This window comes from Oncorhynchus masou, chromosome 17, assembly GCF_036934945.1.
Source record: "Oncorhynchus masou masou isolate Uvic2021 chromosome 17, UVic_Omas_1.1, whole genome shotgun sequence".
NCBI classification, from domain to species: domain Eukaryota; kingdom Metazoa; phylum Chordata; class Actinopteri; order Salmoniformes; family Salmonidae; genus Oncorhynchus; species Oncorhynchus masou.
In genome coordinates, this window is record NC_088228.1 from 11,635,564 (window position 1) to 11,650,407 (window position 14,844).

At 40.1% G+C, this 14,844-nt stretch overlaps 1 protein-coding gene across 4 annotated transcripts; it reads right to left on the reverse strand.

Annotated features, from left to right (window-relative positions):
- Positions 1 to 7,747: 7,747 nt before the first annotated feature.
- Positions 7,748 to 12,623, reverse strand: LOC135558467 (nucleolin-like). Of its 4 annotated transcripts, none has more exons than XM_064992278.1 (14): positions 12,500 to 12,623; positions 12,077 to 12,137; positions 11,895 to 11,966; positions 11,645 to 11,701; positions 11,440 to 11,514; positions 11,220 to 11,343; positions 10,978 to 11,114; positions 10,752 to 10,878; positions 9,934 to 10,076; positions 9,591 to 9,720; positions 9,272 to 9,408; positions 9,022 to 9,148; positions 8,705 to 8,937; positions 7,748 to 8,087 (listed from the first exon to the last, which is right to left on the reverse strand). In XM_064992278.1, exons 1-14 carry the CDS (start codon positions 12,614 to 12,616, stop codon positions 8,056 to 8,058), a joined length of 1,572 nt encoding a protein of 523 aa, XP_064848350.1. In that variant the 5' UTR covers positions 12,617 to 12,623; the 3' UTR covers positions 7,748 to 8,055. The 4 variants fall into 4 exon arrangements, with proteins under 4 accessions (XP_064848350.1, XP_064848349.1, XP_064848348.1 ...); XM_064992277.1 differs by having other exon boundaries at positions 11,440 to 11,511; positions 11,895 to 11,996; XM_064992276.1 differs by having other exon boundaries at positions 11,895 to 11,996; positions 12,500 to 12,622.
- Positions 12,624 to 14,844: the final 2,221 nt, after the last annotated feature.

Genomic DNA, 14,844 nt, shown 5'->3' on the forward strand with positions numbered 1-14,844 from the left:
AAAAAAATTCTGCCATCCCTAGGCAAATTATGAATATTCTGTTTATTCATGGGTACCACGGGAATACTGGTGAGCGGGATATCAAAGGGGCATGTAAACATCCCGAAAACGACCTTAAAGGTGCACTATGCAGAAATCACTCCACCATTTTCTGTTTGCTAAAATTCTAATTTCAGTTTATGTGGCAAACAAGCAAGTATGGTGTGGAGAATAATTGTACCGTCTAAACTGCCGTGGAAATATAATTTCCATAACCTAAAATATTGTATTTTCAGCTGCTTGAAACTGGTATACAAAGCCTAAAGAACGGGAAGCAGAGAAATTGCACACATAGAACAGATATACCGCTTTTTAGACTTGCTTTCAAGAGAATGACAGATCTATAACTCACATATGTGAATTTGGTCAGATCAGCCAAAAAGTTACATATTGCAGCTTTAACCAGGATATGAGCTATTATCCGGAGTACTGTGTGCATGTTAACGTGGTCAATGAAGTAGGTAGACCAGACCCAGCTGCTATGCATTGCTGTCTATGTGAGAGTCACCCCTTAATAACTTTTTACTGTAGTCGGCTAAATCAGGGTCACACAGAGTGATTCTTGGTGGTCTTAAACAAATCTACTTTAAAACAAAAGTATACACCTCACACACATGGTTATGGGCTTAAAAAGAAGAAGAAACGTGAACCATGTCAGATATGGAGTTGAAATGTATTCCATTTTGTGGTTGCATCCCAATATTACACTTTATATACATCACAGAAGACCGAAATATAACTAAACCGTTTGACATAGAAACACCAGATTTGCATCAGTTAAAAAAAATAATTCTTTATTAATTATGAAATTATGAAAAAGATTATTACCATTCCACCCATGAGGCCAAAGAGGGCGCTTTTGGTAATTGACTCCAGCAAAGGAATTATATATGTATGTATATATGTAGACGTTTTTTCAATGGTAAACAACCTGAGTCAGACATCTTAATTTATCCACCATCTTTGGTTAAAACAGACCTCAAAGACTGGGCTTGCATCATCCATCTCAATGTGTTGCATCTACTTGCATGCAAGACTTTTCTGTCTTCTTGGGGGGAAATAAGAAAATGTTCCAATTCATTCTGAAATCTTTCTTCCATCGGTTTACACTACCCTATCATGCCTATCCAAGAGATGGCAGTGTTCTACAACATTTAACCATGATCTAAAATCGATTGATATCAAATAACAATGTGTGTAATATTCCAATCATTACGGTCACATCACATACATTTTACACCAGGTTGGACATTTTTGACTAAGAAAACATTAGCAAAATGGGCACCTACTGAAACCTACAGTATATATATATACAGTATATACTGAACAAAAACATACATGCTACACGCAACAATTTCAACAATGTTACTGAGTTACAGTTCATATAAGGAAATCAGTCCATTTAAATAAATTCTTTAGGCCCTAAACTATGGATTTCACATGACTGGGCATGTGCAGCCACCCACTGGGGAGCCAGGCCCATCCACTGGGGAGCCAGGCTCATCCACTGGGGAGCCAGGCCCATCCACTGGGGAGCCAGGCTCATCCACTGGGGAGCCAGACCCATCCACTGGTGACCCAGGCTCATCCACTTGGGAGCCAGGCCCATCCGCTGGGGTGCCAGGCCCATCCGCTGGGGTGCCAGGCCCATCCACTGTGGAGCCAGGCCCATCCACTGGGGAGCCAGGCTCATCCACTGGGGAGCCAGGCCCAGCAAATAAGAATACATTTTCCCCCATAAAAGGGCTTTATTACAGACTAACCGGTGCCACCGCACATTGACTCTGTACCGGTACCACCTGTATATAGCCTCGATACTGTTATTTTCACTGTCATTTAACTGTTTATTTTTTTATTTCTTTATTTATCTATTGTTTACCGAACACCAATTTTTTTACTTAAAATTGCACTGTTGGTTAGAGCTTGTAAGTAAGCATTTCACTGTAAGGTCTAATACACCTGTTTTATTCAGTGCACGTGACAAATAAACTTTGATTTGAGAAATACTCCTCAGTTTCATCAGTTGTCCGGTTGGCTGGTCTCAGATGATCCCACAGGTGAAGAAGCCGGATGTGGAGGTCCTGGGATGGCATGGTTACATGTGGTCTGCTGCTGTGAGCCAGGTTGGATGTACGGCCAAATGATCTAAAACGACATTGGAGGCGGCTTATGGTCAAGAAATTAACATTAAATTATCTGGCAACAGCTCTATTGGACATTCCTGCAGTCAGCATACCAATTGCATGCTCCCTCAAAACTTGAGATATCTGTCACATTGTGTTGTGTGACAAAACGGCACATATTAGAGTTGCCTTTTATTGTCCCCAGCACAAGGTGCACCTGTGTAATGATCATGCTGTTTAATCAGTTTATTGATATGCCACACCTGTCAGGTGAATGGATTAACTTGGAAAAGGAGAAATGCTCACTAACAGGGAAGTAAAAATAAATAAGCTTTTTGTGCTATTGGAAATTTCGGGGATCTTTTATTTCAGCTTATGAAACATGGGATCGACACTTTACGTGTTGCATTTATATTTTTGTTCAGTATGTATACAAATGTACAATACCAGTCAAAAGTTCGGACACACCTACTCATTGAATGGTTTTTCTTTATTTTTTAAATCTATTTTCTACATTGTAAAATAATAGTGAAGAAATCAAAACTATGAAATAACACATATGGAATCATGAAGTAACCAAAAAAGTGTTAAACAAATCAAAATATAATTTATATTTGAGATTCTTCAAAGTAGCCACCCTTTGCCTTGATGACGGCTTTGCACACTTTTGGCATTATCTCAACCAGCTTCATGAGGAATGGTTTTCCAACATTATTGAAGGAGTTCCCACATATGCTGAGCACTTGTTGGATGCTTTTCCTTCACTCTGCGGTCCAACTCATCCCAAACCATCTCAATTGGGTTGAGGTCGGGTGATTGTGGAGGCCAGGTCATCGGATGCAGCACCATCACTCTCCTTCTTGGTCAAATAGCCCTTACACAGCCTGGAGGTGTGTTTTGGGTCATTGTTGAAAAATAAATTATAGTGTTACTAAGCGCAAACAAGATGGGATGCCGTATCACTGCAGAATGCTGTGAACCATGGTGGTTAAGTGTGCCTTGAATTCTAAATAAATCAGTGTCACCAAGAATGCATCCCTACACCATCACACCTCCTCCTCCATGCTTCAGGGTGGGAACCACATATGCAGAGATCATCTGTTAACCTACTCTGCGTCTCACAAAGACACGGCGGTTGGAACCAAAAATCTCAAGTTTGGACTCATCAGACCAAAGGACAGATTTCCACCAGTCTAATGTTCATTGGTTGTGTTTCTTGGCCCAAGCAAGTCTCTTCTTATTATTGGTGTCCTTTAGTGGTTTCTTCGCAGAAATTCAAACATGAAGGCCTGATTCACGCAGTCTCCTCTGAACAGTTGATGTTGAGATGTGTGTGTTACTTGAACTCTGTGAAGCATTTATTTGGGTTGATAATTTATCTGAGGCTGATAACTAATGAACTTATCCGCTGCAGCAGAAGTAACTCTGGGTCTTCCTTTCCTGTGGCGGTCCTCATGAGAGCCAGTTTCATCATAGCGCTTGATGGTTTTTGCAACTGCACTTGAAGAAACAATTAAAGTTCATTAAATTTTCCAGATTGACTGACCTTCATGTCTTAAAGTATTAATGGACTGTCATTTATATTTGCTTATTTGAGCTGTTCTTGCCATTATATGGACTTGGTCTTTTACCAAATAGGGCCATCTTTTGTATACCACCCCTACCTAGTTACAACTGACTGGCTCAAACGCATTAAGGAAAGAAAAACTACAAATTAACTTTAAACAAGGCACACCTGTTAATTGAAATGCATTCCAGGTGACTACCTCATGAAGCTGGTTGAGAGAATGCCAAGAGTGTGCAAAGCTGTCAAGGCAAAGGTTGGCTTTGAATAATCTTAAATATAAAATATTTAACACTTTCTTGTTTAATATTTTATTCCATGTGTTTTTTTTGTTTTTTTTGTAATAGTATTTTTATTGGAATTTCACAGTTTTCACCCAAATTAAGAGATACAACAACAGAGACAAGGCACACAGAACAAAATCACCATCATTGCCTCTCTCAATACATACATTTTAAACAAACTTACAAACAGAAATTAAACAAAAAAGCTCAGTTTAAACCAAGAGGTTAGGTTCCACACTTGGAACGTACAGTGTAGTTCTAAAATACATAGATCCCCGCCATTCTAAGTGAATCCTTGCAGCATAATAGCTGATACATCAGGTTCTAGGTAATTTAGATAAGGTTCCCATACTTTGTAGAACTGGTCTGTTTTAGAATGCAATGTACATGTCAGATATTCCAGAGGCACCCATTTAAATAGTATCTTAAGCCAATCTTTAATAGAAGGGACCTTATCACTAATCCACTGTAAAAGGATGTTTTTCCTCGCTGCGAAGGTAAGGATGTTGTAAAGCCTCCTTTTACCCACAGAAGTAACATGCCTACTAGGGAGACCTAACAATAAAGAAACTGGGTCCAGCTCTAGATCAACCCCTAGGATCTTTTCAATTTCTTGCAGAACACCAGACCAGTATCTTTGTATTTTGGTACATGACCATATACAATGTGTTAGGGTGCCTGTATCAGTTTTGCATTTAAGACACTGAGGGGAAGAGGAAGTGGGGCTAAAAGCATGTCTGCGATTTGGGGATATATGCAATCTGTGTATTATTCTTAATTGGATTGCTCTAGTATGGTTACATATAGATATTGTTTTTGCATATCTCCAAATGTCCTCCCACGTCTCTTTGTCAATAGTAACAGACAATTCTTTCTCCCAAACTTGTTTCACCCTCTGTGTGTTGACAGCAGAAAAGGACCTTAAAGTATCATAAAACAGACTTACAGACATTTTCCTTTGTGGGAGAAAAAGCATTTTTTCAATGACAGACATATCAGGGTTACCAATTAAGGTGGTGCTCTTCAGAATATAATGTCTTACTTGTAGGAAGCGGAAAAAGTCCTGCTTTGGGAGTCGATATTTCTCGACCATCTGCTCAAATGACAACAAAATCTTATCAGCAAATAAGTAATTTAGCCTGCGTATGCCCTTATCAAGCCATAAGTTAAAACCAGCATCCAGCAATCCTGGACTGAAATCTGGGTTATTAAGAATTGGGGTAAGAGCAGAGGTTAGTTTGGACCTTCCCAGGAAGCGTTGAACTGACCTCCATACTTTGAGTGTGTTAAGTGTAACGGGATTATTGCAGTGATCTTTTACAGACTTGAAACTTCTGAAGAATAAAAGATCCTGTAAGGGGTATTTTGAAAGAGAAGTCTCAATGTCTAACCAAATAGAGGAGTCATCATTTGTGATCCAGTCAGAAATATAACAAAGGTGGGCACACCATTGATAGAACCTGATATTGGGCAGGTCCAAGCCACCCATAGAACTTGGCAGCTGCAATATTGCCATCTTAAGTCTTGGCTTGCGTTTACTCCATATAAAGGAACTTAGCCATCCATTTACATCCTTTATTACTGTATTGGAGAGTAATACTGGGATCATTTGGATTGGGTAAAGTAGCCTAGGTAAGATGTTCATTTTCAAAAGGGATATTCTACCCATACCAAGAAACCGGGAGAGAGTTCCAGCGCTCCAGATCCTGTCTTATTGTATCAAACAAGGGAACAAAATTGGCTTTGTACATTAGCTGGAATTTTGGAGTTACAAATATCCCCAGATACATGAAACCTGAGGGAGACCATTTTAAAGGGAAGGGGGGAGAAGTATTAGGTACCGAGTGTAGGCTACCAAGTGGCATAGCCTCTGACTTAGTAAGGTTAATCTTATAGCCTGAGAATTCGCTGAATAATTCAATAATATTAATAAGAGATGTAATTGAAGTCTCGGGACTAGAGATGAATATCAGGACATCATCAGCATACAAGCTTATTTTATGGTGAACATCACCAATGAGCAGCCCCTGTATAGCAGGCGTTACCCTGATGGCCTCGGCCAGTGGTTCCATAACGAGTGCAAAGAGGAGGGGGGATAAAGGACAGCCCTGTCTGGTACCCTGTCTGGTACCTCTGTGTATAGAGGTATAGAGGTAATAGGTAAAACCACTCCACACGATCAAATGCTTTTTCAGCATCTAGGGAGAGCACAAGACCATCCACAGCACTTTGTTGGTAGGCTTGAATTACATTAAGAAGCCGCCTAACATTGTTGCATGACTTACGGCCCCTAATGAAGCCAGTTTGGTCTCCTTTCACAACTAGTGGCAGTAAGTCCTCTAATCTTGTGGCTAGGATTTTAGAAAGCAATTTTCTATCCACATTCAGGAGGGAAATTGGTCTGTCCCTTTTTGAGAATAAGTGAAATGTTGGCTTCTCTCAGCGTTTGAGGAAGTTGGTCATTTGAAAATGAGTGGTTAAACATATCACGCAATGGCTCAAGGATCAGGTCATGGAACTCTTTATAGAACTCACTACAAAACCCGTCTGGTCCTGGGGCCTTACCATTTTGCAGATTCTTAATTGCGAACATTATCTCTTCCATATTCCATATGTGTTAATTTAGTTGTGAACTCTTCACTACTATTCTGTAATATATATATATTTTTTACCTTGAATGAGCAGATGTCTCTAAACATTTGACTGGTACTGTATATATGGGTGATTTCGTGGAAAAGTTAACCCGAGCCAGTACAAAAAAAAGTTGTAATTTCCAAATGAAACCATGTTCATAACTGTCCTTAAAAGCTGATTTTGGTTTCTCTCTTTTCATTGTCAGTATCCTTTTTCAGCATTATGATATCCTTAACGGTAACGGATATTTCTGCATCATATCTTAGCTTCAGACGCTCGTGCATTCACCAAATATTGTGTGCTTGCTCCGAGCTAGTCTTCAGACTTTCACTGAAGCAACTGCTGATATCTTGAAAATGTGTTCTAGCTAAGCTTCTTGGAAAATATGCTAAAATATGTTTCTCATAAATGGCAGTACTATTCTTTTGATAGCTGGTAAGTGGACTGTCACTCAGTATAGGCAGTCTAATTGGCATATGTCAGTTTTGAATACAAATTAAATTCTGGTCTGCATTCATTCTGGTAAAGTAAACTTTTCATACACATTAAGTGTACAAAACACCCAGAACACCCGAATATTGAGCACCCCCTTTCTGTCCTCAGAAACGCCTCAATTTGTCAGGGCATGGACTCTACAAGGTACCGAAAGCATTCCACAGGGATGCTGGCCCATGTTGACTCCAACGCCTCCCACAGATGACATCCAGTCAACTTGACGTTCTTTGGGTGGTGGACCATTCTTGAGTCACACAGGAAACTGCAGAACTTGAAAAACCCAGCAGTGTTGCAAATCTCGACAAAAAAACAGTGCGCCTGGCACCTACTACCATACCCCGTTTTAAATCTGGTCTTGCCCATTCACCCTCTGAATGGCACACAATCACACTCCATGTCTCAATGCTTAAAAATCCTTCTTTAAACTGTCTCTTCATTTACACTGATTGAAGAATTTAACTAGTGATCATAGACTGACCAGGTGAAATCTGTCATGGAAAGAGCAGGTGTTCCTAAATGATTTGTACACTTTTTTTAAAGAAAGAATTTGTCTCAAACGAAACACAAGCTCCCCTAAAAAAGACAAAATAGAAAAAAAACAGAACATCTGAAATTTGGGGACCTTTTAATTGCCCAGCCTTCAATAAAGTCTTTACATGAAATTAACAATTAAAAAGGTAAACTAAAGTAAAACAGACAAAAACGTTACATGTACAGTACAATGTGTCAGATATTTCACCATTATGTATGAACAACGTGGTAGAAACTTTTCACATATATCGCTAAACAAATTGGTTTGTTTCTGATTATCGTTAGGTGCCCATCACAAACTTGTCAGGAAATGTAGACGGTGAAATAGAGCTGTTGCAGCAGTCCATTGTAAAAAATAAAAAGCACCTTCCTTTACTTTTCTTTTTTAAGTCCTCTTTCCGCCGCCACTACCTCTGCCTGAAAAACAACAATAACAAACGAAAGCATCTTACAACGCTGGTAGAATTGTTGGTAGATACAAGTGGAGTAAAGAGAATACATCGAGTATGAAGTATCAATTGACATGTCCTCATCAGTTTTGCAACTTCAATTTAACCTTTAGCACCCCCCCCCAAAAAAAAATCTGAACTTATCACAAGGGGCCACAGTTGCGCACTTGTATCTGCTTACCCACACCCATACCCACACAAGCAGTAAGAGTTGGCCCTAGCCAATTGTGGGCCCCAAGCAAAATTCTGCTAATGGAAAACATATTTCAGTGGTTTAAGATGGTACAATGATTCTCTACACTATACTTGCTAGTTCTGCATAGTGCATTTTTAATTTCCTGACATTTTGCCATGGTGCGGAGAGAAATGTTAATAGCCCCCCCCCCCCCCCCCTATAAGTTTAGATAGCTGGCCGCTAGACTAAATGTACCATTCTAAAAAAAGAATAATTGGACCCTGTGTATTCTATCACTAACTCTCAACAGTAAGTTGAGACCCCAGCGGAGTTCCTCCTGGTGGAAATTGATCTACGGGCCTACAAAAGGTGGGCCGCCAGTTAACCATCCCTGACCTAGATGATCTCACCTCCTCGTCCACCTCTGGAGCTGCTACCTCTGCCCCTGCCTCCAGAGCCACCTCTAGCCCCGGGTTTCTCTCCGTAACGCATGTTTGAGCCCGCTCCTTCTCCACGAGATCCTCTTTCACCCTGGGGTTTGGCATAGACCAGGGTCACCTTGCTCCCATCAATCTGTAGGTCTGCCATGGCATCCTTGACAGCCTTACAGACCTCTGGGCTCTCAAAGTCCACAAAGCCAAACCTTAAGAAGTGGCCAACTGTGAGTATTCAAAGGACATCTGAATGTAAAAATGTGATTTGAAGGGGGACATTTTTCACCACATACCCTCTAGATATGCCAGTCTCCTTGTCTTTGGTGACTCGAGCTTCAATGGCACCTTCAAAGACACTTTTCAAAGTCTCCTCACTCGTCTCCTTGGCAAGATTCCTGACCATCAACGTCTTCGAAGGAACTACAAGAGAGCACACATATTACAGAAGTATGCATGATCACACAGCCAAACTATTTCAAATGAGTCGCCAACCAATTCTCTACTATGAGACGTTCATTGGGCAAGTCTAATAGTAATATTTACCAGTGTTCCCTTTGTCACCTTCTGGCCTCTTCTGGCTGAACTCTACTCTGATGGCTCTTCCACTAATCTCTTTGTTTAACGATGATTCCAGGGCTTCTTTGGCATCTTCCACACTTTCAAACTGAATGATGGCATGACTTTTGAAAGAAAAAGGCCTAATTGTCACAATTTAATTATTTCCAGTCAGAACATGAAATTAATCGCATGAAAACTTAATTATTTAATTCCCACGTTTTTTTTTTTGCAATTTTGATGCCGTTCAACATTTTCAATAGAGGTCAACAAAGCAGATGCAGCAACACCATGCGTCTTCACTCACCCTCTCGGTTTACCATTGCTCTGTGGTATCTTGACACTGACTGCTTTGTGAAAGATTTCCTTCAGGGCATCCTCTTTTGCAGCATAAGCCAGGTTGGTCACCAGTAATTCGTTATTTGGTGTGACCTCAGCTATGGAACAGAACATTTGAGAACTTGTGAACTTCATTCACTTTTCAGAGAACTATGATAAACAAGATGTCTCAACTAATCACTGAATTACAACATACTTTAATCTTGAAGATGCTAACGAGCAACATGACTAGCCATATAGCTAGCTAATCAAGTACCTTGTGCTTCTACAGTAATTTAATTCTCATTGACCTCATTTCTTTCCATCTTTACCTGGAGCTTTGATTATTTTTTGTTGTAGGCTCTTTTCTCCCAAAAAGTCAATAACGATTACACGGCCTTGGACATCAATCCCCTGCTTCTCCTCCAGCACTTTCTCAGCAGTGGCCTCCGTTTCGAACTCTATGTAGGCAATTCTGTCAAAACGAAATAGATGCAATAGACGTGTTTAGAACAGAATCCTGGGATAGACATAACTAGCCATTTCACGTAAATATCACCCCCCTATCCACATCGATGGAACAGTAGTGGAGAGAGGAGCAAGTTTTAAGTTCCTCGGCATACACATCACAGACAAACTGAATTGGTCCACTCACACAGACAGCATCGTGAAGAAGGCGCAGCAGCGCCTCTTCAACCTCAGGAGGCTGAAGAAATTCGGCTTGTCACCAAAAGCACTCACAAACTTCTACAGATGCACAATCGAGAGCATCCTGGCGGGCTGTATCACCGCCTGGTACGGCAACTGCTCCGCCCTCAACCGTAAGGCTCTCCAGAGGGTAGTGAGGTCTGCACAACGCATCACCGGGGGCAAACTACCTGCCCTCCAGGACACCTACACCACCCGATGTTACAGGAAGGCCATAAAGATCATCAAGGACATCAACCACCCGAGCCACTGCCTGTTCACCCCGCTATCATCCAGAAGGCGTGGTCAGTACAGGTGCATCAAAGCTGGGACCGAGAGACTGAAAAACAGCTTCTATCTCAAGGCCATCAGACTGTTAAACAGCCACCACTAACATTGAGTGGCTGCTGCCAACACACGCACCAACACACTGACACCGACTCAAATGGACACTGCATCTCACCCTTTGCTTGGGGTGCCAATGCCTCCAGGAAACCTGATTTCGACAGCCGTGTCAAAGACTTTCCTCAAGTCCTCCTTTGTTGCTGCAAATGGGATATTCTTGACAAACAAGGTCCTGGCATCTTTAGCTGTGAGGAAAAAGACTGTCACTACATGGAAATCAATCAATTCTAGAAATGACAAATATAACAGTAGCAAGGATAACTCACTCAAGATGAGACTAGTACCTTTTTTGTCATCTACTGTGGGGTCTTTGACCTTGGCCTTGCCTAGCCTCATCTTTCGGTCCAGGATCTTCTCCCCATTCAGCTCAAGGGCTTTTGTCAAGTTTTCCTCTGTGTCAAAGTCGACATATGCAAATTTCCTATAGAATGCACAAAACCATGGGGAAGAATCTGTATCATGAAGAAATCTACAAGCATTTGTAGAGGTTAAGTTTATGCAGTGCATAACAATGCCAAGTACTCACTTTGTAATGTCCACTCGAATATCCTGAAACAACAGACTATGCGATGTGAAGAAGTTTGCCAAGGCATCATTAATTTCCTTCACTGTCTTGGATGTGTTCAAGCTTCCAACAAATAGACAAAACCCTTCAAATAAAATAAAAACAAGATGCATGTTAGCACACTGACACCAGCAATCGCTCAAACAGAGGGGGTGATATTTACCACTGTTCACAATCGTACCATCATTAATGCACTTTGTTTTCTTCGCTGGAGAAGTCTCATCCTCTGCTTCCGTTTTTCTCTTTACTGGGGCTACTGCAACAGCCGGAGAGAGAAATGCAGACATGTATTAAAACACTATTCCATAGATACCCTGATGAAAAACTACTAATGGGTGACATCTGGCAAATATTGGTTACAATTCCGTTCTGTTCTTTGACCTCACCCTGGACTTTAACCTTTTCCACATCAGCAGTTGTGTCCATCTGTTCCGCTTCTGCAGCTACACAAACAATATTCATTGACATTGGAAATAACTACTGAATTTAAAAAAACATATTGTTTCTTTTGTGTTTTGCATTTAAGAAATATCATATGAACATTATCACCATTCCAATTAGGCTACATGTTGGAACTTGATGTCATACGCAGATATACAGTCTACGCTTCTCACCACCCCTCAAAGCATTTGCTACCTGGGGCATCTTTGACCTTGTTCTCTTCAGGTTCTGTGGAAACGATGACTTGTGGAGTAGTGGCAGCTTCCTCTGTTGATGCTGGAGAATCAGTCTGAACCTCTGCAAGGCATCATGTTATATCAAAGGCTGATTTAATGTCATAAGTGTATTTATTGCTAAAGTTACACTGGCACACTTACCAGAGTTATTGTCTTCGCTGATCTTTCCAGTTCTCTTTTTAGAGGTCTTTAATTGGGTTGTCTATAAAACATTTTGGGGGAATGAGCATTTCAGTACATTGCACGTCATGGTGTGGACTTTGGTGATTGATTAATCATCGTCAATCATACAGAACAGGCCGATACTGAGCATTCGAAATAGATACATTATAACTCATTACGTTGAACACGTTTCAAGTAAACTGTGATACAAAGTTGCTAGTTAAACATTCCATGAACACACAGTTAGGCAGAGTAACATTGGAGTTCAGCAATAGCTACCTAACGTTAACTTAGCTAATTAGCTAGCGTTTTACAATGTCATTTCACGTGTGGCCGTGTGAGACTAACTGCAGCGAGCCAGTTCGCCTTTAATAATACGTATATTTTAGATGTCATTCTTACTTTGCCTGACTTTGCCATGTTTTCTGTGTATTCTTTTCTTTCTGCTAACGTTCCTGTACAGCGAACACGACTATTCACATGTGGGGAGCAGCGATTAAATACTTTCTTTCCCGGCATGCAAGTTGACCTAACGCCCGGATATGGTTTGAAATTTTGACGGGGATATTTGGGATCCTTGGAACGTCCTTACGGCAATTAGGGGTTGTGCGTTTGAATCAGATGTGTAGTGCTAGGGCAAAACGTGCACCCCTTGGGGTCCCCAGGACCGAGTTTGGGAAACATTGGGTTAGGGTAAGTGTAGGGGTTAAGGGTTTTTAGTTAAATAAAATAAAGGGTTTAGGGCATGGACGTCCCAATGACTCCAGATTGCAATTACCAGTCATTTACACACACAGTGGTTATTTAAGGTCACCACTAGATAGCACAGCCACAAAGCTATATCTTGACTCAAATAAGCTTTTTGGTCTTAATGTAAGGTTATGCATATGGTTACCTAACAAGCATCAGGTGACTATTTTTCGGAATACTCAGGTACTTCAATTTATTAGTTTGTTCTTATATGACCAGAAGACTTGTTTTGTTTACAAACTTACGAAGAAGACAGAAAGCTGTGTTTTTTTTTAATGTATAGAGTAACTAAGTTACGGTTTTAAAGGGCATACAGGTCTGCTCTGACTTTACACGGGTATTGTTCTATTTAGTTATTAATACTTATTTCCAAGTGAAAAAGGTCTTAGAAACATGTATATGTAAAACATTTTTTATTCAATTTTGTATGATCAGTTTTCATATGCACTTAAAATAGTAGGTACCGTTTTATTTAAATTATTATTTCGTATTTTATTTCTCAGAATAGTTCCTGATTACACTAAAGAGGGTTTTTAGTCTCTCTTACTACAAGAACCCTTGGTTTGGTCTTGAACATAATTTTCAGCCGAGTTGAATTTCAAAGCCAGATAACATCTAGCTCAAAGTTGATGAAATAAACTACTTTCACTTTAAATAGACTTAAATGGTGCAGATCTCGGTTCCTTATCGTTTGTTCACTGCTCCTACGTCTTTGACTCATCCTACTACAGTTTATATTTTTATATAATATTTGTTGTTTTGTCTTTGTCTATAGTTTATCTTAATTCTAGGGGATTACGAAACAATGTGGAGTACAAGGCCTACTTTTTATTTGCTAAACAATTTCAAACAGATTTATGCTTTTTTCAAGAGTCTCACTCAATTTCGGCTGATGCCAACTTCTGGAGGTCACAGTGGGGCAACGATATTTGGCTTTCCCATGGATCTGAACGCCCCGCTGGTGTCACTACAATGAAAAATACCTTTGGTGGTAATATTCTACACTCAGAATGTGACCCCTTTGGTCACTTTATTTGTCTTGTGATCAGTTATAATGACATTACACTCATTACTGTAAACTTCTACGGGTACAACACCAAACATGAGAATGATCAGTTACAATGACATTACGCTCATTACTGTAAACTTCTACGGGCACAACACCAAACATGAGAATGATGAGTTGCTTTGAATCTATAGAGAAACATATACTTCATTGGTTATCTAAATTTCCCAATTTGTTATTATTGATAGGAGGGGACTTTAACATTCAACTGATAGATGGCCCTCAGGTAAGCCAACCAATCAGAATTTGGGTTTAATACTTTTTATGGAAAAGTTTGATCTTACTGATATAGAGAGGGGTTTCCGGCCGACAGATCATTCACTTGGAGTAACAAAACAGGCTCCAGACAATCCAGAATAGATTTTTGGCTTATATCCAAATGTATTGATAGTGAGTGTGTTACTACAAAATATTTACCCCTGATACTAACCTTGGTAGAGCATCCCACGAGAAGCTAAATAGCTTATTATTAAATAATGATATAGTTACATTTCAGGTTAAATATCTGCTCTCACACATTTGGGAAAGGGCTTGTGAAGACAAATCTGATTGAACTGGGAAGAACGGGGAGCTCTTTAAATTTGAGGTGTCTAAATACCTTAGAAAATATGGTAGTCATCTTGTTAAGACCAGAAGAGCTGAGGAGGAAAAGATGATTATTAAGATAACTTTCCTTTCTCAGAGTTCCCTAGCCAGCCTCTCGGGGGAGGATAATATGGAACTAATTGAGATACAAAATAAACTGGATAATATATATAGATTACAAGCAGAAGGAGCCTTTATTAGATCTATGAAAAAATGGGTTGAGGAGGGAGAACAGAATTCATCCTATTTCTTTAGACTTGAGAAATTTCACTCTAAGAATAACACTATCCATAAGTTAAACATTGATGGTGTTATTGCAGATGACCAAAAATTAATCGCTAAATAC

Bases quoted from the DNA above. Each gene is read 5' to 3' on its own strand.
- LOC135558467 (XM_064992276.1), bottom strand. From the start codon at position 12,616: ATGCCGGGAAAGAAAGTATTTAATCGCTGCTCCCCACATGTGAATAGT. The intron at 11,997-12,076 runs GTAAGTGTGCCA...GATGCCTTGCAG, and splicing joins CAGCGAAGACAATAACTCTG to AGGTTCAGACTGATTCTCCA. The intron at 9,409-9,590 runs GTGAGTGAAGAC...TTCTTTCAAAAG, and splicing joins AGCAATGGTAAACCGAGAGG to TCATGCCATCATTCAGTTTG.